The 26,591-nt window shown below is 40.6% G+C and overlaps 1 protein-coding gene across 1 annotated transcript in view; it reads left to right on the top strand.

Annotated features, from left to right (window-relative positions):
* The window catches only part of LOC139472118 (C-myc promoter-binding protein-like), an 82,620-nt gene extending 57,345 nt beyond the window's left edge, over window positions 1-25,275 (top strand). The window contains exons 21-37 of the mRNA XM_071254534.1: window positions 5,387-5,528; window positions 6,562-6,602; window positions 7,825-7,969; window positions 8,748-8,876; window positions 9,531-9,837; window positions 10,361-10,564; window positions 11,846-11,968; window positions 12,586-13,818; window positions 14,424-14,655; window positions 15,099-15,150; window positions 15,717-16,228; window positions 16,767-16,917; window positions 17,179-17,262; window positions 17,791-17,905; window positions 18,500-18,557; window positions 18,814-18,986; window positions 20,355-25,275. Of these exons, the coding sequence (XP_071110635.1) occupies window positions 5,387-5,528; window positions 6,562-6,602; window positions 7,825-7,969; window positions 8,748-8,876; window positions 9,531-9,837; window positions 10,361-10,564; window positions 11,846-11,968; window positions 12,586-13,818; window positions 14,424-14,655; window positions 15,099-15,150; window positions 15,717-16,228; window positions 16,767-16,917; window positions 17,179-17,262; window positions 17,791-17,905; window positions 18,500-18,557; window positions 18,814-18,986; window positions 20,355-20,491 (3,838 nt within the window). The 3' untranslated portion in view covers window positions 20,492-25,275. The remainder of the gene's footprint in view (window positions 1-5,386; window positions 5,529-6,561; window positions 6,603-7,824; window positions 7,970-8,747; window positions 8,877-9,530; window positions 9,838-10,360; window positions 10,565-11,845; window positions 11,969-12,585; window positions 13,819-14,423; window positions 14,656-15,098; window positions 15,151-15,716; window positions 16,229-16,766; window positions 16,918-17,178; window positions 17,263-17,790; window positions 17,906-18,499; window positions 18,558-18,813; window positions 18,987-20,354) is intronic.
* Window positions 25,276-26,591: the final 1,316 nt, after the last annotated feature.

Here is a 26,591-nt window from a genome sequence, read left to right as displayed (position 1 = left end):
AGAATAGTTGGATGAAAGTGTAACCTATACGTAGACTAACCCCTTTCAACAGAATGTTTTTTCTTGTCTAAATTCTGCTCATCTACAGACATAAACAGTAGGTGAAATTATTGTCAGTAATTCTCCCTAAGCCTTATTCTGTCCTACAGATTGGCTTGCTCGTCCCCATTGTACCGTTCTTTCCACTGTAGCGGCCCATTGGTCTTAGGACTGTAACATGTTGTTCCCCCACCCCAACATTTTATGTGACATTTCTTCATGGCCTCATGCCCCACCTCCATACATGTAAAAATAAATAAATCAAAACCACACAATGGATTTTCTAATTTGCAATTTGATTCTTTTAAAATATTAAGACTGCGCCATTTCTCCCTCTCCTACAACCCCCCCCCCCCCCCCCCCTTTCACGCCCCTATAGTTTTGGTTAAATCCCTCTTTCTCTGTATCATTTTTTATTTCGGGACAAACAACGATATCAGTGTTAAACTGCTGTATGTGGTATGGTAGTTGGCTAGCACTATATTCTTGTAAGTAGATTATTCAGGTTTGACAGCACTAGCTCAATGGATCAAGAGTTTTACAACATATGGAGATTAAACTACTTTATCCAGAAACACTTGCTTAGGGATGAATCCTGTGTTAATGCTGTTCAGTATTTGTACAAACTTTCATAGTCCAGCTTGTCATACTTTTAAGTAAGAATGGCACATGGGCATAATTCTTGCAGGAGGAAATCCACAGCTGTTGCCTCGCCATCTTAACATGCCAAGGTGCAGCATCAGTGGAGGCTTTTGTGAACAAAGTGCTGATCTATGTGTAAAACACATTCAGTTTTTTAGACACTTGTAGATTCATGGGCTATGCAGCTCTCGCGTGATACCTGTCAGGTTTGAACACTTGCTTCTGAAATCGGTCTTGGATGTAGAGGGGAGGTAATTCATGTGGACATCTTCAAGCTCGGCCTGGGCACAGTCACAGAACTGAAACTCATCAGCTTAGGGAGAGAGAAAAAATGGTAATAAAACGTTTCATAAGTTGAAAATCATGTGCATTCCATCAGTCTGAGGTCTATTAAGAAGCTGATAACATCTCTTTCTCATTTTCTTAATTGCCTAAGCAAAAGGGGAAAAAATCTGCAACAAAGACTGCAAGGATGTAGTTGTATGTTCCCAGTGGGGAGTGTGTGGGGCAGGCAGAATGCCTTGTTATTGCACAACTAGAGATAACGAGTCCATCGCAAGTCATAAGCTCACCGTAATTGAGGTTCTCCGTAATCAATTCTGACATTTGACTGGTGTAATAGGATTATTGGGGGGACCATGTCATAAATTGATTTATCAATTTCCTGTTGAATGGAGATGCAACTGAAATAGGTCTGGGTAATTTAAGTCCCTCAGGGGAGCTTTTTGTGCGTTGGTGTTTACTTGGCCATGCCAGACGTCCATCCCTTTGCTTTTCTTGCAGCCTCTTCTGAGTGTGGAGCCCTGATTTACCTTCCACATAAATAACATTTGTGTGTGCTAAAGAAAATGAAAGGGTTTTTTTCCGTAGTGGTAGGAGAGCTCCATGGCACAATGCAATCAGGAATCATTTTATTACAATTCTGTCTATTTTATGCTACATTGTCCAGTAATGGATTGCACTGGAGTAAAAAAAATATATGCTCTCTATCGGATGTTATATTCTCTGCTTTGACTTCATTTCCTATAGGTCAGGATGTTCATAATTAATGTTCATTATCTGGATAATAGATCTATAGAAACATCACAAAAATGTAGTCACGAGAATCAGTATGGATAAGTTATTAAGCAAATGTTTTTGGATCAATACTTCAGACCAGACATTACATAGTGATTTCTATATATATATATACTGATGGAAATGAAAAATGGAATACTTCGTTTTAGACACAGTGGAATGATAGGCTATCATGGGTTCCCAGCCTTGTCTACTAAATACGCATTTGAAACAATGCGCACAAACACTTCTCAACATTTGATTCTGACGTGTTGAATTTGTATGCATGGTATTTCAAATGTGCTGACAGTAAAGCTATTTCTGTATGTTTATCATTGTTCCAATATTCATTTCCATCAGTACATATCACATTCGCTAACTAGCATGTTACACAATGTTACTTGCAAGTTATGTGTCAGTGCTCCATTGTATTAAGACCGCCTCCATGGTCTAAAGGTAGAGCATCTGCCTGGAGAGCGGAAGGTCCGGGGTTCGATCACCGACCATGTCATACCAAAAGACGTTAAAATATGGTACTTGTTGTTACCCTGTCTGGTGCTCGGCATTAAGGGGCTAAAACAAGGACTGGTCGGCTCAGAGTCAGTATACTGTGTCTGAGTGGGATAATCATGTTAAACTGTGGCAGGGTATCTCAGTGAGCTAGCACTATAAATCGGCATCTGTCTGGACTAGTACAAGCAGCCACACACATACATACACGTGGATGCACGTCGCTAGATAAGTGCTACGTTAAACCCCATTTCACCTCACCTCACCTCCATTGTATTAAGACATATGCTGTTAAGGCTAAACAACTGGCTTATCTGGCTCGGATTTAATCATTTACAGGCCAATATTATTAGCTAAATGTGTTGTCAAACAAATGTTCTAGCACAGTATATAAACAATATAAAGAAGTATAAGAATTGTGATAAGTTATCTAAACCTTAAATATTACTATTTTTTTAATTGTTTTGGAATGCATAATGGAAATGTTATTGACATGACACAAGTGACATGATTCATGAAGAAGTAACAAACCCTGCAGTTTGTGGGCGTATTTTGGGCTGTATCCTGTGACAAGACTATGCTTGTTCAGAATGACCCGAGATAGGTGAATCTGGCTGTAACCCGTAAGATGGAAGCTTGGAACATTAAGAAGCCTTGAAGTTGATAGTGCTTGTATTCCAGGAATGTTTTATGAGCTGGTGATAAGTGTAAACGGCATGGTGATAGGTAATGTGACTACACTGACATTATAACATGACCTGTTGCTCCAAGTAGAGCATCTGTGTTGAGCTTGGGCCAACAGAGGTGCTCCCTACACCTCACTACGACATGCTGCACTGTGAGGAGTTTTTGTGCAAGCTCCTCACCATGATAGCCCATTCGCACAGCTCTCAAAACTATCGCTGCCACCGGTCAAAACTTGCAACTGTGATAAGTGGCCACAACCATGCTTTGAGTTGAACTCACAACCAACTGACTGTTATATTTACACACAAGTGATGACTTTCGTGATGCCAAATACTTTTCTCCAAGCTAAATATGTTGTTTGTTTGCCAGTTTGAATTTATGTTTCATTTCAACTATCATGTAATTAGTGTAGTGAGAATGCAATTGGGACGTTGATTTCTTTTACGATAGTCTTCAATACTGAACCAATCTGACATAACAGCAGTTGTGAACATGGTGAAAGAGTAATTCAGTCGCAAGTTTCACTGGAATGGCATTCTCCAAGAAATGCAAAAATAATATTAATGGCACTACATTTTGGGTTAGAGAGAAAATGTTTTTGTAAAAGTCACTTGCATACTGGTGGCAGAGATGATACTGGGAGGGTAATGGAGGTGTACGTCATGCGTCATGAAGGAGCAAAGAGCTGGGGCCAACAGTGTGCTCTCTACACCTCTCTACCACATGCAGCATTGTGAGGAGCTTGTGTGTTGGGCTTGTGGGGTGCAGGTGCTCCTTTCACCTCTCTACTACATGCAGCACTGTGAGGAGCTTCCGTATTGGGCTGGGGGGCCAGCAGGGCACAGGTGCTCTCTACACCTCTCTACCACATGCAGCACTGTGAGGAGCTTGTGGGGTGCAGGTGCTCCTTACACCTCTCTACTACATGCAGCACTGTGAGGAGTTTCCGTATTGGGCTGGGGGCCAGCAGGGCGCAGGTGCTCTCTACACCTCTCTACCACATGCAGCACTGTGAGGAGCTTCTGTTGGGCTTAGGGGGTGCAGGTGATCTCTACACCTCTCTAACACATGCAGCATGATGCTAGTGCATTGTTTATCATCCACAAGACACAGCATTTATGTTGGGCATACTTTGTTTATCAACAGAGCACCATTTATCTCCTGGGAGAACATGACTTGATGTGTTTTGATTGTGTGCTCCCATTAAGATCGGGAGTGGTTTTGTAGTGGTGTATACATTTAGAAGTGTTCGGGATTGGGCTGGCTGAAGGTGTGCAGTTTGTACTGCAAAGTGTTCTCATGAGCTTCGTTCGATCAAGTCAATAAAACTGTTAAGTGGTGATAGATCAGGTTGCAGGTTGTACTGAGTTCTATATAATCTTTGGTATGGACAATGTAAAAAATGAAAACATACGATTTAAGAGAGATTCATGAGTTTTGGTTTTGATTTCATCAATAGTTATAATGGTGTTCTAACTGTTATAAAGTCTATTAGCTGTTCATTGTGTGAGGACAGGGAACCTTAACCCATGCCCAACATGTACTTGTTCCTTTTTGTAGGTTTTCCATTTGTCTGTGTCAGTCATCCCCTCAGTCTTGTCCAACATAAATCTTTTTACTCAATGTGTTATTTCCAGGATACGGTGGCAGCTGAACTTTTCAAAGAAATATTCATACAATCTTTAATCCTTGTAAAAATTTAATTATATTAGAACTGACATGTAGCCCGAAAGAGTTTTTTTTTAAAAACAAATCATTTTCCATTCATCCTGCCATTCTCTCTAAAAGAGTTAACAAAATTACGAATTAAAATGATTTCTACATTTGCGGTGTACCATTTGTAGGAAATGGCAAATGAATAATTTTAACATTCACTGCTTTTAGCATATCTTTCTAAGACTTTATCTATATACTTTACTCATTCTCAAGAAATTCTAGGGGGCACGGGTGGCCCAGTCGTCTAAGGCGCCGCGATTCGCTGTGCAGAGTTGCTTCCCTTGGGCATGCCAGAAACCTATGATTGTGGGTTCGAATCCCGGTTCGCCCTGATTATGTTTCTAGGTTTGTCAGCACCATACCCATGCTCGTGGGTTTCACCGAAGTGGTAAACGTACCTGCATCACTTCGGGCTTTCCTCCCACATTAAGCTGACACGCCGTGATATAACTGGAATACTGTTAAAAGCGGCGTTAAACCCAACTCACTCACTCACTCAAGAAATTCTTGTCTTGATCAGCATTAGCAGCATTAGAAATTGGCACTAGTCCTGTAGTCGTTGCCAAACTGCCCAATAGTTAAGGTATCACAAGGACTCATAGAAATTTGCCATTTGTTTTTAGGGTTTTGCTATATGTTATCATTATATGGACTAGTGGACTTGTTACTTTCTACCACTGATTATCATACTATGTTTCCAACCAGATAATGATGATTTGACGATTGTTTCTTGCAGTTACAATGGCTTCCCAGCATTGAAGCCTGAGCTGTTTCTCACCAAGAAGCCCTCCACGCTGTCACTGCCAGGCAAACAATCCCTCTGCCCCAACAGCCCCTTGGCACGCAGAACCAAGCAGGAGATTCGATCAGCACAAAAGGTAAGCATCTCAGGAATTCCTTTGATGCACATGCATGAATTGCAGAGAAATAAAATTGAGATTGTAATCCTGTCAGGAAATTTTGTCCAGCATTTTTGATTCCAAGTATTTGACCCCTTCAAAAGAAGTATGGTCTGAAGGAATCGCATCCTAAGTACTCTGGTGGTGGGAGAACATGACCTGGCTGATATAGTACTCACGGAAATGAAAAAAACAACTGTTTTTTCGACCTCAGATCTTATATAAATGCAGTTAATATACAAAATATGTAAATATTCAAACAACTAAATTAGTACTAATTGGGCCGTGGCGCAAATACAGCGTATCAAATGTTTTTATGCCTTTTTACACGAAAAAGTGTGTAAAAATGTGAATAAAACGGACTATTGTGAAACAGGGCATAGCCAGGTGTAAGTAGATCAAGGTAACCTATGACACCTTGACGACAGGTGGGAACAGGTGCATAATGCCTATAGTCTGTTTCTGCTATGTCAATGTGGACTTAGTTTTATTTTTGAATGTTGAAAGTGCCGACAAATTACCTCCTGTAAAGTACATTTTGTATTGTTCACTGAGATCAAACTAGCAAATCCAGACTAGTACTTTTCGAGTTGTTTTGTTATTTCGTATTTACAGCTACGTAACACTTTGTGTCGATTTTTAAATTGAGAAAAACAGGGTTTTTTTTCATTTCCATGAGTACTTTAGTAATGTTTGTTTTGTACCATGGCTGAGTGGATTGTTTTGTTTGCTATTAATAAATTGAACTGTCAGGTCCAGATTTAGCTTCTTGTAAGTCATGTTGTTCATGTTTGTGGTATAAGAAAACTATGCTTTTTTAGATCATAAAGTCTGTCTCAAGAAACAAGCAAGTTCAGTCCAAGCAGTTTGGTCAAGGGGGATAACTCTGTATGTTTATGGGTGGGAAGATGTATCTTTACTCTGTGTACAGTGGCAGTCGTTGTTCTTATGAAGCATATAGGTTTTACTGTTGTCACTGCTTATGACTGATGATGCTAATTTCTACTTCCAGATCGCACAGCAGCACATCACTAATCCTCACAGATGGGCAAAGTAAGTCCAGTCACAACCAGCACAATACAGAACTTTTCTTCACAACTACTACAACACATTGACACATCACTGGGGCAGTGGGGTAGCCCAGTGGCCAAAGCATTTGCTCAACAAGCGGAAGGCCCAGGTTTGATTCTCCACATGGGTACAATGTGTGAAGCCCATTTCTGGTGTCCCCCACCGTGATATTGCTGGAATATTGCTAAAAGCGGTGTAAAACCATACTCACACACAAACTGACACATCACTGTCTTTTCTTAGTTTGACTTCATGACTCACGAACATGTAGTTTTGCATCTTCCCGAAGAAAGTGACTGAACTGACTATAATAGTCCAGTTTCCACCCTTGCCGAACTAGGCTGGTATTATGGAGTTACATTTTGGCTGGACGAACAAGTCTTTGTATAGTCCATAGTCACGCACCAAAATCGAAATCCGGTTTGTAAACTGTCGTGCAGATTTCGATTGATTGAAGGATTTGCAAAGCATGTGCACCTCCAACTCGTTGTCAACAGATATTTTCCAAATCTTTTGATGATTTTAATCAAGGTTCTCACATGATTTGATACACTTTTCGATGTAAGACCCGTTTTATCACAATATAGATCTTGATTATAGATCAGATCGTCTCGACTGGGCGCCACCATTTTGTTTGAATCGAATGCAAGTGATACAAGAGGTGGAATCTGATTGGTCTATAGGAAAGGTTTAGGAGGGACATAACTCGTAATAACCACTGGTGGCGCAACAATCGAGCCCAGAAACATTTGGAAAGCATTCTCACCTGACACAAGGGTAACATGCTTTTACAGGCTGCCACCCAAACCAAGTCTTCAAATATAGCCTGAGAATCCAATATCCTTTTCAAGCTACCTTTTCTTGTACCTGCCCTTCCCAGACACATGATACAGTGTTACTGTTTGTGTTACACACATGATACAGTGTTGTGGTACAGTGTTGCTGTTTGTGTTACACATATGATACAGTGTTGCTGTTTGTGTTACACACATGATACAGTGTTGCTGTTTGTGTTACACACATGGTACAGTGTTACTGTTTGTGTTACACATATGATACAGTGTTAGTTTGTGTTACACACATGATACAGTGTTGCTGTTTGTGTTACACATATGATACAGTGTTGCTGTTTGTGTTACACATATGATACAGCGTTGCCGTTTGTGTTACACACGTGGTATAGTGTTGCTGTTTTGTGTTGCAGATGTTTGGCAGCCAACTGTTACAGTCTGTGGTTCATCAACCTGCCAGCGTTCGTCACCATCAACCAGAGCAAGGAGGAGTCTTTCAGGATAGCCTTTGCGGTACTCAGGAAGATGGGGCAGTCAAAGCTTATCTCTCCTGATGAGGTAGGTCATCTAGGCGAGTCCAGGGGTGATCCCAAAACCTGTACACACCACATTATACTTAAATGTGTGCACTATACGCAAGAAATTGTTGAAAAAATTATTATTAATTCTTTGCCAACATATATTTTTTTCCTTTTATATTGTAATAGTAAATTATGTGACATAACATTGGTATGGCCCACACAAGAATTTCAAAAAATAATTTGAGTGTGGGGTGCATTTAAAAAAATTATTGCTTCAAACAAGCAGGAATAAGGTGTCATGTAAAACCATGGATGAATGAGTTTGTATCTCTATGGCTTTTCCCACCATGAATAATACATTCATCCATTTCTAGTTTATAAACCAACAATCTGTTTTGAGTAGCCAGTGTGACTTCTTACAATGTGTGGGGCGGTCGGGTAGCCTAGCGGTTAAAGCGTTGGATCGTCACGCCGAAGACCCGGGTTCGATTCCCGACATGGGTACAATGTGTAAAGCCCATTTCTGGTGTCCCCTGCCGTGATATTGCTGGAATATTGCTAAAAGCGGCGTAAAACCATACTCACTCACTCACTCTTACAATGTGTGGCACAACTGGCTATATGGTACTCTCATCAACCAATCAGAGAGCCTGTCCTCAAGATTGATTGAAATCCCAAACAGGGAGTAAGCAATGCACTGCCGTCAGTTGGATTGGTCATACTCGCAATGTTTTAACTTTTTCACAGCTAGACAACAAACAAACAAACAAAAATATGACTGAGTTGTGCTGTATGCTGTTGTGTCTGCATTTCAGGTGTGCTACCGAATCCTCATGCAGCTGTGTGGACAGTACAATGAACCCTTCCTGGCCATCAAGGTGTTCCTGGCAATGAAGAAGCATGGTGTCCAGCCCAATGCCATCACATACGGCTACTACAACAAGGTTTGTACCTCCATCACCAGTGTTCCCTACATCTGTGGTCCCGTGAGGGCGGTCGGGTAGCCTAGTGGTTCAGCAACCAATGCTTGTCGTAAGAGGTGACTAACTGAATCGGATTGTCTGGCTCGCTGACTTGGCTGATGCATGGCATCGTATCCCAATTGCTTAGATCGATGCTCATGATGTCAATCACTGGATTGTCTGGTCCAGATTCGATTATTTTCAGACCAAGTCATATATCTGGAATATTGCTGAGTGCGACGTTAAACAACAAACAACAACCCTCTACCAGTGTCCCCACGTCATTGTTCTCTATGCCAGTGTTTCGAAATGTTGTCATATGGCTTGTCTGACATTAATATTTGTTTCTGACAGATTGGTAGAGTTTTGAATTTGATTTGTTGATTCATGTTCATTGTAATGAAATGTGCATGATTATGTTGGTGTATTCTACGTCTGATAGAAAAACATCATCAAACTGAAAACTTTGTTTTATTTTAATATCAAATATCTGAGGCACGTCTGACAGATTATTTTTACATTAATAAAATACCTGTCCCTCATGTAATGCTGAATACTGGCCCTGGTACAAATAATCCATAAAAATCCATAAAAAAAATGCACATGTAGTATTATTTTGCGGATGTTCAATTTCAGTTGATTCTTGAAGCCAAGTGGCCGACACACATCAATAAGGGACGACTTCTATGGACAAAGATCCGCAACGTTATTATTGGCGTTGCCCAATTCCGGCGAGCCATCCGTCGCCGTAGTTTGTCAATCTGCTCCAACTCGGGCAGTGAGTTCGATCAGATTAGCAGAACCAGCGTCGACAGCTACTTTCAGGAGGAGGTTCTTCAAGACCCCTCCACCAAGTCTGAGATTGTTGTCAGCGATGGCGCCAATGGCAATGGAGATACTGCTGCAGTAGTCAAGGCCAACATCGAGGAGCGACTCAGTACAGGTTAGTGGCTTGGAAATTAACCTGTTTGTTGAGTTTGCATTGGGTTTATCTGCATGTGGCCTAGTTTGTGAATCTAGATTTGTCCTCTGTCTTGTGAATGGAGAGTGGTTGGATTATATTAAATCATGGCTGTTTGTTTGCTGTTTATTATTTGATTGCTTACAAACAAGGCAAAGATGGCTGTTAACACTAGCTTTGATGTACCCATGCTATTTTTTCCTCACTACTCTGCTTGCTTTCCTGTATGTTATTTGATCAAAATGACTCATGGTAAAAAAACACTTTGACCTGTATATCTCTTTGTCATGCTCTTATTCCCAGTCTTAAGTTATTCAAGTTTAAATGTTATTACATCTTATGATAAAAATGCTTGTAACTGTAATAAAACTTATTCATACAGTTATTTCTTGTAAGTAGCTTAGCTATCAATTCTATCTATGCCTTTGAACAATACTGCAAGCTGCCACCATACCTAGCCTGTCGACCCCTGACCACTTGTGTTTGCCTGTGCTGCCCCCTACAGGTGGTGTGTCAGACAGGGGCTATAACTCCATGACACAGGAGGATGTGAAGAGGTTGTCGCGGATCCTAAGTAGTGTGGATGAGACTGACACATCCACTAAAACAAAGTTGGAACCGGAGAGGAGGAAGAGTGAAGGCAGGAACCCACTGAGACTCAGCTTCAGGAAGAAGGTCGTGAGGACGCAGTCTATGACACATGGGCGAGGTAAGGTGTCTCATGGTCTGCTTCCCGTCCTGCCTCTGGCTGCAGCACCATGGCGGTTGACTGAAACGCTGCTGCAACTCATGAACCCTGACACACCCTGTTATTACCATACGTGTATTCCCCTACGCAGCCATTGCCATATTACCATCAGTACTTTCAAAAGCTATTCTTACCTATTCCCCATGGACACAGGTACTACCGCTGGGCCGTGTCCAAATTTACTACCTGGGTCCATGACCCTGTATGACCCGACACTACCCAGTTACCTGCTGTAGGTTGGCTACAAAATGTTCAATTTGAAATTGTTTTACAAAACAAATTTTGATACATGCATAAAACGATCTGGTCATTCATACACTGAAGTGGACTGAAGCTGTATTCTTATTTTCAAATATACAAAAGTCAGAAGAAATGTGTGCATGGTCAGAAAGAAATCTGAACATTAGTGACTTACTGTAACCATGGAGATGGGGAGGAGGCATTAAACAACATATCACATGCCTGGGTAGTCCACGTGACCCGATAACCGAGTTGCCGATCCGAGCACTAACAGGTACCATGCTTGTCATGAGAGGTTACAGATGGGTATCGAATGGTCACATTTTGAAGAGCAGGGCCATTGGTAATGTCCAATTTACTGAGAGTCATCATACCTCACATTGTAGAAAACTGGCTTGCTTGGTAATATAACTGAAATACTGTTCAAAGCAGCATTAAACCCAACTCACTCTGACAGTTATGATTGCTGGTAAGAGGTCATTATTTTATATGTCACTCACTCACTCACTCAATTACTCAATTACTGTGATGTAGTCAAAAGGTCAACTGCTTTTGACAGTTTAAACATTGACATGCTTTGTCAGAAGCATTGCAAGAATGGCAGATAATACACTCAATCATTTGCATTGCTGGTAATATATAATAAACACTGCTAAATGGGTAAAAATGTAAAATGTGGAAATGAATATTTAATCCATTTCTTGTGTGTGCCAGTGTGGTTGGTCTTGTGAAATGTCAGGGTGTCATGTTACTAGCCTTGCGTTGTGTGGTGATGGGTTTGCTTAGGGAATGCAACATGTGTTGTCAAGTCTTGCTATCTTTTAACAACAAGGCTAAGTTTACTTGAGATCAACTGGATCTGTATGTGTTAGGTCAGGATAGCGTTGTCTGCTGTCTGTTAGGACATGTTGTTGCTCCAAAATATCAAATACCTCTACATTCTTTGTTATTTTTGTGATGGTGTCTTTACCTGTATAGTATGTGTCTGTGATTTATTTCCAGGTGATGCGTCAAACAGCTTTACTGGTGATCATCAGCCTCGTCGCAGACTGGGCAGTATTGTTCGGAAGTCTCTGGGCAGCCGGGGCAGCTTCGGCAGCTTTGAAACCCTCAAGGATAACATACGTAAGTACAGTAGGTCATGAGGTGTGGAAGGAGTCAGCGGAATATACTTGAAATGAGTAGGAGGGGCGGTGGGCTAGCCTAGAGGTTAAAGCATTCGCTCGTAACGCCGAAGGCCGGGGTTCAATTCCACACATGGGTACAATGTGTGAAGCCCATTTCTGGAATCCCCCGCTATGATATTGCTGGAATATTGCTAAAAGCAGCATAAAGCCATACACTCTCAGTGTGTAATGAGTAAGAGTAGGTAGCTGCATGGATAAATAGTTGGTTTGGTACATAGAAACCCCAGTTCTATTTTCCTTATACAATGTGTGAAGTCTTTGGTGTTCTCTTCTGATCAGGTTGGAATATTGCTAAAATCAACAAGCTCAACATTCTCACTCACTCTTTACTTTAAGAAAATATGACAAGGAATTGTTTCGTGTAGTTGTCATGTTTGTTATTTTGTAAGAAATATATTGCAAGTGATTCCTTGATTGTTTGGCTGAGCATGATGTTGATTTACACTGTATGCTCTTCGGTTTTTATGTTTACACCTCCATAAACTCAAAAACTATTAAGTCAGTTCTTTGATATAACTGAAATGAATGTTATAGATTTGTCCTCTGCTATTGCAGTTGGTAATTCTGCTGGGCTGCTGATGGTGAGCCAAAGTTCTTTGGAACAGCGAGCATTAAATAGAGAAGATCTCGAAAGTATTGCAGACAAGCAACGCAAACGTCACAAAAGTGCAGGAGAGTACCAAGGGAAAGGTCGTTCCAACAGTTTGTTTGCCAGCTGGCGCCCACGCCCCTTGACTGGTGATGGGGAAGTGTCCATGCGCTTCTCGGAGCTTGTGTTGAAGGATAAGGCTAGTGAAGTGCTTAAGGGGGACACGCCGGTCTTCATGGGTGTCAAGGAAGAGGATGTGAAGGACAGTGGGGTAGAACTGGATGAAAATGTTCAGACTGGCAGTGATGGGGAAGACAGTCAAACAAGTAAAGGCAGTCAAGCCAAATCTGACCCTGAGTGCAATTATTCTGTTCCATTGACTATTAATGTAGAAATGGTGAATGGATGTGGTGAAGAGGCCACTCCCACAGCCCCGAGTCCGAGTCCATCTCAAGGAACGGGGACACCAGTCACCGAAAATGACCCCCTTGGACACTTCAAAGATCCAAATGGTGCTCCAGAGGTTTCCCTGATAAACAAGAAGGGAGACAACTCTGTAACATCTCCTGAGAGTAGGTCATTCCTCTGTAGTACACCATTTGCAACTATAGATGAAAACAAACGGACATCGGAAAGTGAAGATTTGTGTTCTGAGTGCAATATTGGGAAAAGTAATGGTCTGGACAGTGATATGCCATTCAATAATGTGAGCGCGGCATCAGGACCTGTTAAGAAACTGAGTGATGTAGGAAGGACTAGTAGTTCCCCAGATTGCCTTGGGGAAGCCGAGAGAAAAGTTAGAACCATGCCGGGGAAAAGTCAAAGTGTTCAGGAAGACCCTCCAATTAATTCTTCATTATCATTAAATGAAACTCCAGAAAAGCGATCCAGGCCGACAGATTTTGTGTTAAGGAGGACACAGAGTTTGAGAAAAACAAATGAAGTCATTGGTGGTGCTCTGAGGTTTGCAGCCAAGGCAGCTTTCAGTAAATTTAATGAGTTGAAGCAGTCTATCACAACACCCAGCAAAACTGGGTCCAACACATCTCTTGCCAAGTCTCTAGAGGAAAGGGACAGTGGCACAGGAGATGATGAGAGCGGAAGTACCGTTCATGAGCGAAGGTTCGGAGGCAGTCAGGATTTACTCAGTCGAGACAGCAGCTCTGATAGCATGAACCAGAAGACCCAGCTGTCATTTGGTGAGCGTCATCACACTGAAATTTTAATACATTCTTCCAGCATTGAAAGTTGTTTTATTTATTTATTATAATATATTTTGGTTTTTGTCATTACACTCTATTGTGGTACATTTGCATGTACACCTTCTACCCATAGTTGACTAATTGCAGAAACAGCTATATGCTTTAGCTTTAATGCTTCTATTTTAGCTGTATACATGTTGCATGAATAGCATTATCTACATTATTCTTATGATTTCTTTTGTAGCACTGTCTGAGTGTCAGTACAAATGAAATCAATATTTTCCCCTTTGCTTGAACTGTTTTGGGTACAGGTAGCGCTGTGGTCAAATTTGGCACTAGTTTTGTTCTTTAGAATTATCTACGACCAAGAATCTGCTGTTCCTTGCTTCAAATCTCAGATTCACATTCGATACAAGTCCCTGGTCTGTTGGCACCATATTCACGCTTGTGTATGTTCCACCAAAGTGGTAAACGCCTGCTTCACTTGACAGAAATTTGTCTGAAATACTGTTTCCAAGCAGCTCTCACCACACCCCTTCCCCTCGTGCCAGTTCATGTGGATGGGAAGAGTAACCATGGTAACGTCATGACTTCAATTTCAGGTAGTGCCCCTTCTCCATCCTACATGGACAAGTACACGCCGATGATGCAGGACATCAGCAGTGACAGCCTCAAGTCTACATCCCCGCTGGAGAAGATCCTTGCGCCTCCTACCAACATCGCCATGGAGGTGGAGATCAGCAGCTGTTCCCGCTGCACCCGTTGTCATTGTCTTGTGTATGATGAGGAAATAATGGCAGGCTGGTTTGCAGATGATTCCAATCTCAACACCAGGTAGAAACACATTTCTTGACTGACTTGTTTGTTTGTTGTTTAATGCGACACTCTGCAATATTCCAGCTGTATGACCGCGGTCTGTAAATAATCAAATCTGGACCTGACAGTGATTGACATCATGAGCATCGATCCATGCAACTGGGATACGATGACATGTATCAACCAAGTCTCGCTTTTTTTTTTTTAGTCGCCTCTTACAACAAGCATGGGTTGCTGAAGATCTATTCTACCCTACGAGTCTGTGTTTGCATCAACAACATTTGCTCACTCATTTTAATCTAGATATTCAAAGATTACATTTAGCTGCAAGTGACATCATTATTGATGATGATTTATCATGTTCAACTTTTGTTGTAGCAGTAGTAATTGACTGTGTATATTAACAAAGATGTTAATTTGTATTTTGTGTGTTTTTGATGAAAATATTTTGTCCATTTCAGTTGCCATTTCTGTCCAGCCAAATTTGTTCCACATCTTCAGATATATGTTAAGGTAATTACGCTTTTTTGGGAAACACAAACATAGTTAATAAGTGACATTTCTTCGGCAGAGTACAGTGTTTTGTTTTTCCGGGGCATTCATGTAATAAAATAACCTCATCAGGGACTTTTTCCAGCCATCCTTCTGTTCTGGGGGGATATTCCATAGAAAGACCCTCTGCATTTCATCAAAATCATCATAAGGATGCGTGCAGAATTGTGTAAATTAAAACAACAACTGTATTTGCAACCTTCGCATCTGTCACCTAGTGAGTGAACCACTAAGCTACAGGGGCACTGATACTCCACAACGCTTTTAGTAATCTCTTTTTCAAGTACATGTACGCCCACAACAGTTTTCACAATAGTTTTCATCCATTTCCTTAGGTTCATGGAAAGTATGTGGTGAAACTTCAATTTGTTGATAAATGCTGTAGACACCGAATCAATTTTATGAATTCACGAAACGTTACCAAGTTAAATTCAAAATCATGATCATCATGTTTAATTATCATTGATGTTAGGAAAAGAGACGTTACGGATAGAACCATTAACACAATGTTATGCATCTATTTCCAGGACTGGCGAGGTACAGGGAAATGTCCTGTTGTGAAAGATACGTCTAATCCAATGGGAGATCTCACATGTAGTTCCGACGGTCATCTCAAGCCTCCAGACTCTGTCGAGAGGCAGCTAAGCTCAAACTCTTCCTTATCCAGTTGTGACATCCCTCCTATGATCGGTGAAGGCATGGAGCTGGATGGTCAACTCACCCCTAGTCCTTTAACTAGTCCTGATAACAGAGCAGACAGTCCAGTAGAGGATGCTGCTCCTAAACGTCAGCTCAAGTCCATGAGTCCGTCTGTTAAAGATCCAGCGTTCTTTGATGCTGCTATTGAAGCCAGACGGCGCACAACCAGTGAATGTCTGACACACGCAACTGATAACACCTCGTTTGGTTCCTCGCTGGAGTCAGTAGATGGGTTCACTCGGCAGATGAGGTCCCCACTGAGCATCTCCATAGGTGAAGAGGAGGAACTGCCGACTTTACCCTCTGCAGTTCCTGAAATGAAGAAGGACTTCATGGCAAGGTACGGGCATAATGCAGTCTTATCATTTAGCAGAACTATGAAACAGGTATTATATTGGGTGCAGGTATTCAGGGACACACTGGGTATGGTTGGCCTAGTTATCAAAGGCCCCACGATTCAGTGTTGCACCCCTTAGGCATGCCAGAGATGATGATGATAGGTTTGAATCCCAGATTGCCCCTGATAATGTTTCTCTGTTTATCCATTCCCATGCAAGTGGATTTCACCACATTGATAAATGCCTAACTAGACCTGCATCACTTTGGATTTTCCTCCTAATTTTGTGTACAAACTTCCATCCCTTAAACTGCAGGATCGGCATGTTGTGGATGTTTAGAAGTCCCAGCTCTGTTGCCACAAGTCCATATTAATAAATTTCACCAAAGTAGTCAATGTCTTTGACCTGCATCACTTTGGGTTTGCCACTCGCATCCAGCTGAAATAACTGAATACTTCCCAAAGCAGCTTGTTCACTCACGGAACATTTCCTGTCATCCAATTATTCCGAGCGCTTGCTGATTGAGATTGTGGATTGCAGGTCTGCGTGTTCCATCCCGCCAATCGTGGTGCCGTACCTGAGTCCCCTGGTGCTGCGGAAGGAGCTGGAGTATGTGCTGGAGCACGAGGGAGACCAGGGTCTGATGGCCGACACATTCGTAGATGAGCATCCCATCATATTCTGGAACTTGGTATGTAAATGTCCCTGGCAGTTTGTCAAGCCCTGGTCCAAACAGCGAATGACTGTAGTTAGAATGTGAATGTTTAGTCAACAGACGCAGCATTATGATAATTATGTGGAACTGCTTGTAACAATTTGTAATGCTCATTGGAGATTAGCTCTGCTCAGGAAAGTCGGAATCATGAACTAACTGCGCATTGAACAATTTTGTAGAAGGAAATTGTGAGAAGATGTTCAGCTGTTTTTATCAATAAGATATTCTGTGCTTCAGATATGGTACTTCCGACGTCTGGAGGTCCCTAGTCATCTGCCGGGACTGCTCCTGACTGCCAAAACCATCACCAAACCATCTGGGGTAGGCAGCTTCTTGCCAGAGTGATAGGAGTTTGTTCCTGTGCCAAGAGTTGCCCACAATATTAGTCTTTTCCCATCAATAGGTCATTTTCCTCAATACATTGTCTAGGATGATGCATACTTCATGGTCCTGGCTGAATATGTATCAATATAATATCCTATGCTTGTTTTATGAGTGTACTCAAGTTCACCAGCTGAGTGGGGTTTTCTCTCATTATGGTACCTCAAAGTGCTAACTTGGATTGTCTTTTTAAGCCATTCACATGGATAAAGTTTGGCATGTGTACCGGTATGGATAAGGTGTGTCATAGGCCATGACTCGCCAAGTTTCCTTGCCTGTATGATCAAAAGTATTTTAGTCTGGGACTTGGGGACAAAGAACAAATCAGCCTTTCCGAAAATCTTACTGCTAGGTTTTGTCAAATGAGGTATGTCAAAGATGCAGAAACACTGGTAAATGTTATAGGCTAATACATGTTCTTGCCCTTGTATGTATACAGCTGCTAACATCATGTGTACGTCTCTACAGGGGATGAAGCATGACTCCCTGTATGACAGACGGCACGTGCTGATCCGCCCGATGTGGGACAACACCCGCATACACGACGAGATGGGGCTGCCCATGTACACAGCCTGGAACGCAGGTACGCCGGAGTGATCAGACATTCATGAGTGACCCCATTCAGATTAGTTTGTCCCACTGTATGTGGAGTAGTGAGAACTTCTTTACCCTTTCTTCAGTTACAGCATACAGTAGCAGATGTTGTTGTTGTTGTTGTTGTTGTTGCCAGTGTTGAATTTCATAACAAATTTAGCCACAGATATTGCATCCGACCCATGAAGAGCTTGAATAGTTTTTCAGCAACCCATGCTTACTGTAAAAGGCGACTATGCTTGTCGTAAGAGGCGACCAACAGGATCTGGTGGTCAGGCTCGCTTACTTGGTTGATACACGTCATCGTATTCCAATTGCTCATGATGTCAATCACTGGAATGTCTGGTCCATACTCCATTATTTACAGACTGACGTCATATAGCTGGAATATTGCTTAGTGTGGCGTTAAACAACAAACAAACAAAAGATATTGCATCCCACATGGACTCATCATGTGACACTATTTATGGTAGGTGTCTGCCAGGATATTGATGGAATATTGCTGAAAGCTGCATAAAGCTCTACTCTCTCACTACCATTTTGAGACCCCCTGGTTTAAGACAGTCCTCCCTCTGTTGTACAGGTCATCGGTCTACCGTGGTGGATGCTCTCGTCACAGAATCCCAACCATTCAGTCGAGCGTGAGTATTGTCTTCTGGCCCCTGTCTCTGAGTAGTGCTCCACTGATGATTAAGTTGTCAGACTTAGCTTGTTACGTTAACTCATGTCCAGATTGATCTGAAGTAATTTTCTGTGTTGTCAGAAGTGGATGTAAGAATGTCGTGCTTACTAGTTATGAGAAATCAAAGCCATAAACCATTATAATGATGAGAGTTGACCCATATTGTCATCCAAGGTCAGGCTAGTGTTGACACATCTCCTGGTATTGTGTTACAGACAAATGCACCAGATCATCTCCAGTATTCAGTGCAATGATGTTCTGTCACCAATCAAGCTTATTATGAACAACAGACGACGACATCGGCAGAAAAAACACCAGTTCCGGAGTCTGTACAGAGAGATTCTGTTTTTAGCCTTCATTGCATGTGGCAGAGAAAACATTGATCATGGTGAGTAGAACCTAGAAGATGGTTGCATGTATTTACATAAACAGTCAACAATCAAATGTCCGGGATAATTGTCTTGTAATCATTTGAGATGATGTTTACTCACTTTAATAATACAGAACTAATTGAAAGTGTCAAAATTCTAAAACTGTCTGAGTATCAAGAAGATGATCTTAAACAATCATTCTAACGTCAGGTAGAACTTTGTGTGAATATTCTGTGATAGTTTACCTTATGATGCCTATTGCTAGTAGAACTTCCAACATTTAACATTGTGTAGGTTGTTGCCAGTCTCATATGATATTATTCATGCTTGGTGACTTGTTTGGGAAAAGTGTTCTCGAACAATTTATTTGTTTAATAATTTGGTTTGATGACAGATCCTTTGTGTTCAAGGTAATTTTGAGTTCACATGAAAATTACAGTATCTCAACTTTCGGTGTTTTGGTATGATATATCAGGCCAAATACAGAGTTAATTTCTGCCTTGTATTATCGACACATTCTTCCTGTTAACATAAAGTGTTGCGTCAAAATTACAAATTAATGTGTCAATTTACAACTTTGACTGATTTTAGGCGTTGTTCATATACAGCAATCAGCTGGTGTAAACAAGACCATAGAATAGAGATCGTAGATCAGACCGCTGAAATTACAAGATGAGCTATGTGTGGCTTATTTCTCTAAGAAGGTTTGGTTACAAACAGAAAATGATAACTCAAGTATCATGTATGTCTATTGGGCATCCACTGGTACACCCTGCATATTAGCTCCATCTTTGACCACTTTCTGATGCTTGCATGCTACGGTCATATTTGACATCTTTTCTCAAGTGTATTTATCACGATTTCAGGTGACAAAAATTTAACATAGATTCTAATTGTTGATAATATTCTTTGTACATGTGCCATGAAAAATATTGTTCAAACAAAGAAATGCTATAATCAGTAAAGTGTGGTGTTACTAGAATTGAACAAAATGTGAGCTTAAATACTTCATTAATTTTAAACCATTTTTGTTTTAAATGGTTCTCTTATGAACGTGCTTTTGTGAGAACACATTGGCTACAAAATCAAGGATGAAAAGAAGGGATGTTATTCTAGTGACAATGATGATACCTTTGATCAAACAGCAGACATTCAGCATTCAAGATATTCAAGTCTGATATGTACTTGATGAGTTGACAAGACAGCTTATTTTTGTGATTTACTCACAAGCAACCATGTGACCCCATTTTTATTTAATTTTAAATTGTCATACTCATGGGTACTTATTTTTCATTTTGCACAGGATCTGTCGTTACCCAATAATGAACTTCCTATATTGTACATTGCAAATTAATTTTGTTTCAAATTATTTCGCTTCTTTTCAGATGCGTTTGATCGTGAGTTTTCCCTGGCATTTGACAAGTTGAACCCTGCAGATGTGAGAAGACTTCAGAATGATGACAAACCTCGAGGCGAGGGGGTCATCTGGTGCCGAAAGGTCTTCGGGGAGCTTGAGGTGTGATATTGCCCGTGCTTCAACAGATAAATCCAACAGAGGACAATGTTATAACATAAACAGAGGAAGTGGGATATTGCCAATATGTTGCAGTATAGGAGTATGGAATAATAGTGATATGACACATTTGTAATATTATAGAGAAAACAACACTTCTCCCAAAGCAATAGTACTGTGCGGTGAATCCGGGAGGATTATGTGACGGAAGTGTGGAACCCTTGTCCGACTCATCCTTTAGAATATAAGAGAAATGTTGGTCTCATATTTTTGAATGTGACACAAGAGGGCTGAACAGCCACAGTGACTTGTGTTGCAGGATATTCAACTAGACTGTGTTATTCTTGTGCTATTTCTCACAATTTGTTTCCTGGAAACAATGCACACGACTTACATTGATTTGTTATTCTTCATCATTCCATCGGTTTTATAATGAACGTTTTTTCTGTGGGATTTAACTTGATCATGGTTGAGATTTTTGTTTGACTTTTTACTGTGTACTATATCATGGTGGGCTCCTCCATGGGTGGGTTTCATGCCAACGAGTCACTTTCTTGACATTCAACTTCTTTATCAGTGTTGGCTTTGTCTTCACTTTGGTTTCATATTTGAAAGGTAAATCCTTTTGTGAAACCTTAAACCTTCGTTTTTCATAGGTTGTCAGTTTATTAACAAACTTCTTATGTGTTTAGTTTATTGATGATTCTGATGTATGTGTGGCCCATGTAGAAATAACTGTCTGACTTTGAGATCATAGCTGTTTTTCTTTGATCTTCAGTTCTACTTGTGTGTTGTTTTGTTTAGCTAGGACGTTTTACTTCAATTTTCTTGCAGTACTTGGTATCTCCACCTCGTTGCAGTCATACTTCTACTTGTTAGCCTTCTGCTTCCTACCTTTTGAAGGAGGCATGGCGCTTCTATGTGGCTGTGTTTCATCTCCCAGCCGGGTCAAAGTTTAGGAGGATAGTGTAATGAACTTGGTTCCTGTTTTAAGAGCAGACAAATATGAAGATAATATTATTTTCTGGGGTATAATTAAATTAGGATGGAGAAAGATAGCATAGGTTGACAGCATTAGAAATTGGCACTAGTCTTGTTGTCCTATAGTCCTTGCCAAACTGCCCAATATAGTTAAGGCATCAATTACTAGTAGAAAGTTCTCCTTTTTAGGGTTTTGCTACATGTTATCATTATGAGGAGTAGTAGACTTTTACTGTCAGTTTCTATTGCTTGGCTGCTTACATCACTGATTCAGAAGTGGACAAAACTGAACTCTGCATAATTAAGTAGGTTTTTTTTTGCTTTGATCTCATAGTCTTGGCTTCTGGAAATAACCCCAAACCTGGGAGACATGCACCTTGATTCTGTTCCTATGGCACGTAGTACAGATGTGTTGTGCTGTCAATTTACATGTCTCGTTTGGAAATGTTTGAGTTCTTCATCAGGTACAGTTAGGGAAATAGATATAAACAAAACTGAAGTAAGTTCATAGTTATCCATAGGTGGTATCACCATTACTGTTTTCGTAGATTTCTGCAAGGAATCATTTCTGTGTTTGACATTGGCAGGGAACAATGACTGTGTATGAGATGTCAAAGTTGTCTCTTGGAGATTAGGTAAAGGGATTGTACCCCGGTAATTTACAAGCAGTTGTAACACCTTCCTTAACCTGTATAGATTAATTAGTAGGTTATCATCCTTCTGAACCAACTCAGTCATCACAATTTTTGAAAGAAAATAATAATACAATGCCTCCTTCCTTACTGTTTGGACAAGGTGAATTAGTACTTAGGGTAAATAGGGGCACAGGTAGCCCTGTTGTCTTAGGTGCTGCAGTTTCGCTGTGTATAAACTTATGATGGTGGGTTCAAATCCCTGTTCGCTCTGAATAATGTTTCTAGGTTTTTCAGCACCATGCTTGAGGGTTTTACCAAAGTGGTAAACGTCTGAGACCTGCATCACTTTGGGCTTTACTCACACGCTGTGATATAACTGGAATACTGTTCAGAGCAGTGTTAAGCCCAACTCACTCATTAGGTAACTGTGATGATGTTTCCACTTGTAATGGAGCTGATATTTTATTTGTTCAGTTACCCATGTAGATGCTGAAGTTGTGGCATCAGCTGACTCCTGCTTCTCACCTGGAGACTAGCAGCTCCAATATCTTGTCCTCTCTGCTGTGTGATGTATCTACTACACTCAGATCCTGCCTGGTTATAAAGATAGGAACATATTAAGTAGTGGTGATTCCCCCTGGTTATTTAAAGATGCAAGTCTTTTGGCAATGGACTAAACATTTGATAGATTGTGCAGGTTAGAATAATCCAAGGCTTCACTGTATTATTATACTCTACAGTGGTGGATCTTAAAAATGACATTTGAAGCCCCAAATAAATGCTTCTGCACAACTCCAGTCAGGTAGAGGTTAAGTAATATATATTAGGCATTATTGCTGATCTTTTATACACTGTTGCACTTACCAGTACTCGGAGATGAGCTATAGGCAAAGGAAACTGCTTCATTCATGTGTCCATGCACGATGAAGTGCTTCAAGTTGTGATTTCCTCCCTGGTGCCTGTTGGTTCCCGTGAAGTTGTGTGTGATCTCGACATTGTCACCCCGTCACACCAAGTTAGGTCGGACCGTATCTCCCAAGGAAGAATACTGCCACAGCCATTGTTGATTGTTACACATTGTTGATTGTATCCATTGTTAATCTGCATGTAGTCACGTTCTGTCTTATGTTAAAAGCTTTCAGCCCTATACATAGTGCTCACAAGGTTTGAGTTTGTATATACTTGCAATTAGTCACTTGTAGTCCTTGCTGAGTTATGAAGAACAGTATTATGTACAGATGTAAATATGCCGGGAATGATATCGACATTCATATTGGATTATGTGAAACTGTCGATTGATTGGAGGGTAAACACAAATATGATATATGAGTCCACAGGCACTTCAGAAAAAATCTGAAAACCTTATCCCATAAGTTTCTTTGATGTGAATCATGTTTTGGTATTTGTGTGGATGTGTTTTTGGATGGCGATGCCTGAGTTTGAAACTGGCCCGGACCCTGTTCTACTCTGTGAGCTTAGAGTTACAAGTACTGTGATGTTACACTGAGCTACGACAGTTGAGTGCAGAGATCCTTTCTAGGCCATTTTAGTCTAAAAGAAGGCACACTAGCCTCTAGTTATCTCAAATCTTTTCAGTTTCTTGAAAAATATTATTCCTGTCAAGTTAAACCTTGGTTTCGTGCTATGTTCGTCCCTCAATCTCAACACTGCTGTGTAAACTGTTCATGCTTGTCCTCTTTGCTGCCAGAGTACCAGAGTTCCCTGTGAGATGTGGCAGTTTTAAAATAAAGCTTGCTTTGTGGGAGAGGCTTGGGCATAGATTAGTATTATGGAACTGATTTAGCATCTGTAAGAACATTGAGCAGACATGATCACCCCACAGACCTCATTACTGATATTTGTTATTAGACAGTTAGTCCTATGAAATCATTTTCAACTGGAGATGAATTAGTTTGGCATATAGTTATTAACTAAAAGTCAAATAACTCCATATAAAACTATGCTTTGTTTCTGGAATAAAACTCATCAATGTGATCTAATATTGACCCAAAATGAGGATAACTTGTTCCAGTAATGGACATGGACTTAAGAGTTGAAGGAGGTTTTTTCGTCCTGGAAAGCAGCAGCTTAGCATCATTTCAAGTACATCCAACATCATAAACATTGTGGGCAACCGTTCATTTTATCCTTGTGTGATTAATTGAATTGGAGAGCTGGTGAGACGTTTCTGACACAGAGTGTGACCAGACCTTGCTATCTTGCATGGTATCTTCAGTGTATTATTTGAGGACCTGATTGTGGCACGAAGCTGTTGCGCGTTCCTGTTCCGAAGATGGCTGACTGTGATGTAGGTAACAATTATGGTTGTGTATATTTAAATGATATAGCTTGGTGTACATTTTTGTCTGGTAGGGTTATCACTAGAATTGTACAGGTTCATCCAGTCCTTGTCTTCTGTGTTCTGTCCTCTTGTGTAGTTGCAGGAACACTAAATGTTTATCAAACTGGAACTAGTCCAGTCTGTTGACAGCTAAATCAAGGATGGGAATCAAATGTTTATTGGTTATTTTGTTTTCTATCTTTGAAAAATTTCAGTGTCAGTCTATTTCGTGCTGTGTGTAACAGTTCATTCATACTTTGTAATGACGTAATAATTTGTGCTTAGTGAAGACAGTTCACTGTGCAGATCACACACTAGTTTTTTACTTCACAGTTTCACTTATAAATATACTAGATGCTTATTTTGCCAACTTGGTCCATCTACAGGAACAAAATACTGAAATCCTTGAAATTCTGAAATGATCCACTTGTTAATATTACACAACCTAACAGCTGAGTTGATATTATAGTCAACGAAATATGATTTGACCACACATTAACATCTGTCCAGAAACAATTACATTTTCACTGAAACCCTTGAAAGAGTGAAATATTTTTGTAGTATGTTAAAATGTTGAGATTATGAGGAGCCAGTGGTGGTGGTTTGCGATGCTTGTGCAAATTAGTACAGAAAAGATGCTCAATCCTATAGGAAACTAGTCCTTACATCTTTAAGAACTATGGCAATACAGTTATTGTATGTGAATGATCATGTGTAGCTATAATGAAATTACCAGTCCAGTGTGTACCAACATGTCTGTGTATTATTCCGATGTGGAACATTCATGTATGTGATTGCCAGATAATTATGTCACTTGATTGAATAAAACACTTTGAATTGATCATACAAGGGCTTGGTTGTTAATAGTTTACGAATACCGTATATTTCCTTGATTAAAAGCCTGGGCGTATATTCATTTCAGACACTCATTATCCCCGGTATTTAATCAGATATGATGATAATGGGGTAAATTCTGTGCATAAAAAATACCTGGTGATTATTCTGAGACCCCTGCCTTTATTCGAGGAAATACTGTATGGTATCGCCTAGTCTTGACAGCAATCTATGCAGTTGCATCTTAGGTTAAGAACTGCCTATTGTTCAGTAGAATGTACAGTGTGTAATCCAACTCTCTCTTCCGACATTTGTTCTCAATTAACTCAGTCTTACTAAAATCAAATCTTTTTCCCTGGTGCATACCTTTCAACATGAATTTTTAATTAACTATTATAAAGATAGTAATTTTCAAACAAAGTGGGGAAGAAATGAAGCTGAATCATTCTATGAAGCTAATAACAGATTGGCTCATGAACCCACACATCCTTCTTTTACATTGAGCCCTCATGGTTCACTCAGGGTTCACCTAACGCAGACTCTAATGGACCAGAGGCGGCGGGGTAGCCTAGTGGTGAAAGCCTTTGCTCCTCACACTGAAGGCCCTGGTCCGTTTCCCCAAATGGATACAATGTGTGAAGCTCATTTCAGGTGTCCCCCACCGGAATATTGCTGGAATATTGCTAAAAGCAGCATAAAACCAAACTCAATCACTCTTATGGACAAAAGATCTTATTTTAATGTGATTGCAATAAACCATTAGGATTTTGAAAATCTTCAATACTTGCAATACAGATTAGGGTGCATGGGCGACCCTGTCGTAAAGGGCATCCCTCAGACTTGCCAGAAACCCTTGACTGTGGGTTCCAATCTCAGATTCACACTAATTTTGTTTCTTGGTTTGTCAACATCACACTTGTGGTTTCGCCAAAGGAACACAGATCGAAGACATCCATCATACTGAGCTTTCTTCCTGCATCATGCTGATAAAACTGAAACGCAAGACGTGTAATCAAACTCAAGCACTCACGAATACAGACCAGTAGACACCAAAATGTGAAAATCCTCTCTCAGATAATTTTACTGTCGACAACATACTACATTATTTGGTTTTCAATAGTGTCTTTACATGACGGTGCCTCCGTACTTTCATCCATGGTTCCAATCATACGTGTTGTGAAGCTGAAGGAATGAAGGAGCATGGCTGGTAATGCCTCGATGTGACCCCTACCTGTACAAGCATTGGGATATGGATATTAGCAACCTGATTGAGTCCAGACCCTGGACACCCCACCCAACCCCACCCCCAGATTCGGTT

This window comes from Haliotis cracherodii, unplaced genomic scaffold, assembly GCF_022045235.1.
Source record: "Haliotis cracherodii isolate W230 unplaced genomic scaffold, xgHalCrac1.p SCAF_1, whole genome shotgun sequence".
NCBI classification, from domain to species: Eukaryota; Metazoa; Mollusca; class Gastropoda; order Lepetellida; family Haliotidae; genus Haliotis; species Haliotis cracherodii.
The sequence above is the reverse complement of the archived record's forward strand: the minus strand, read 5'-3'. Positions and strand labels throughout refer to the sequence as shown.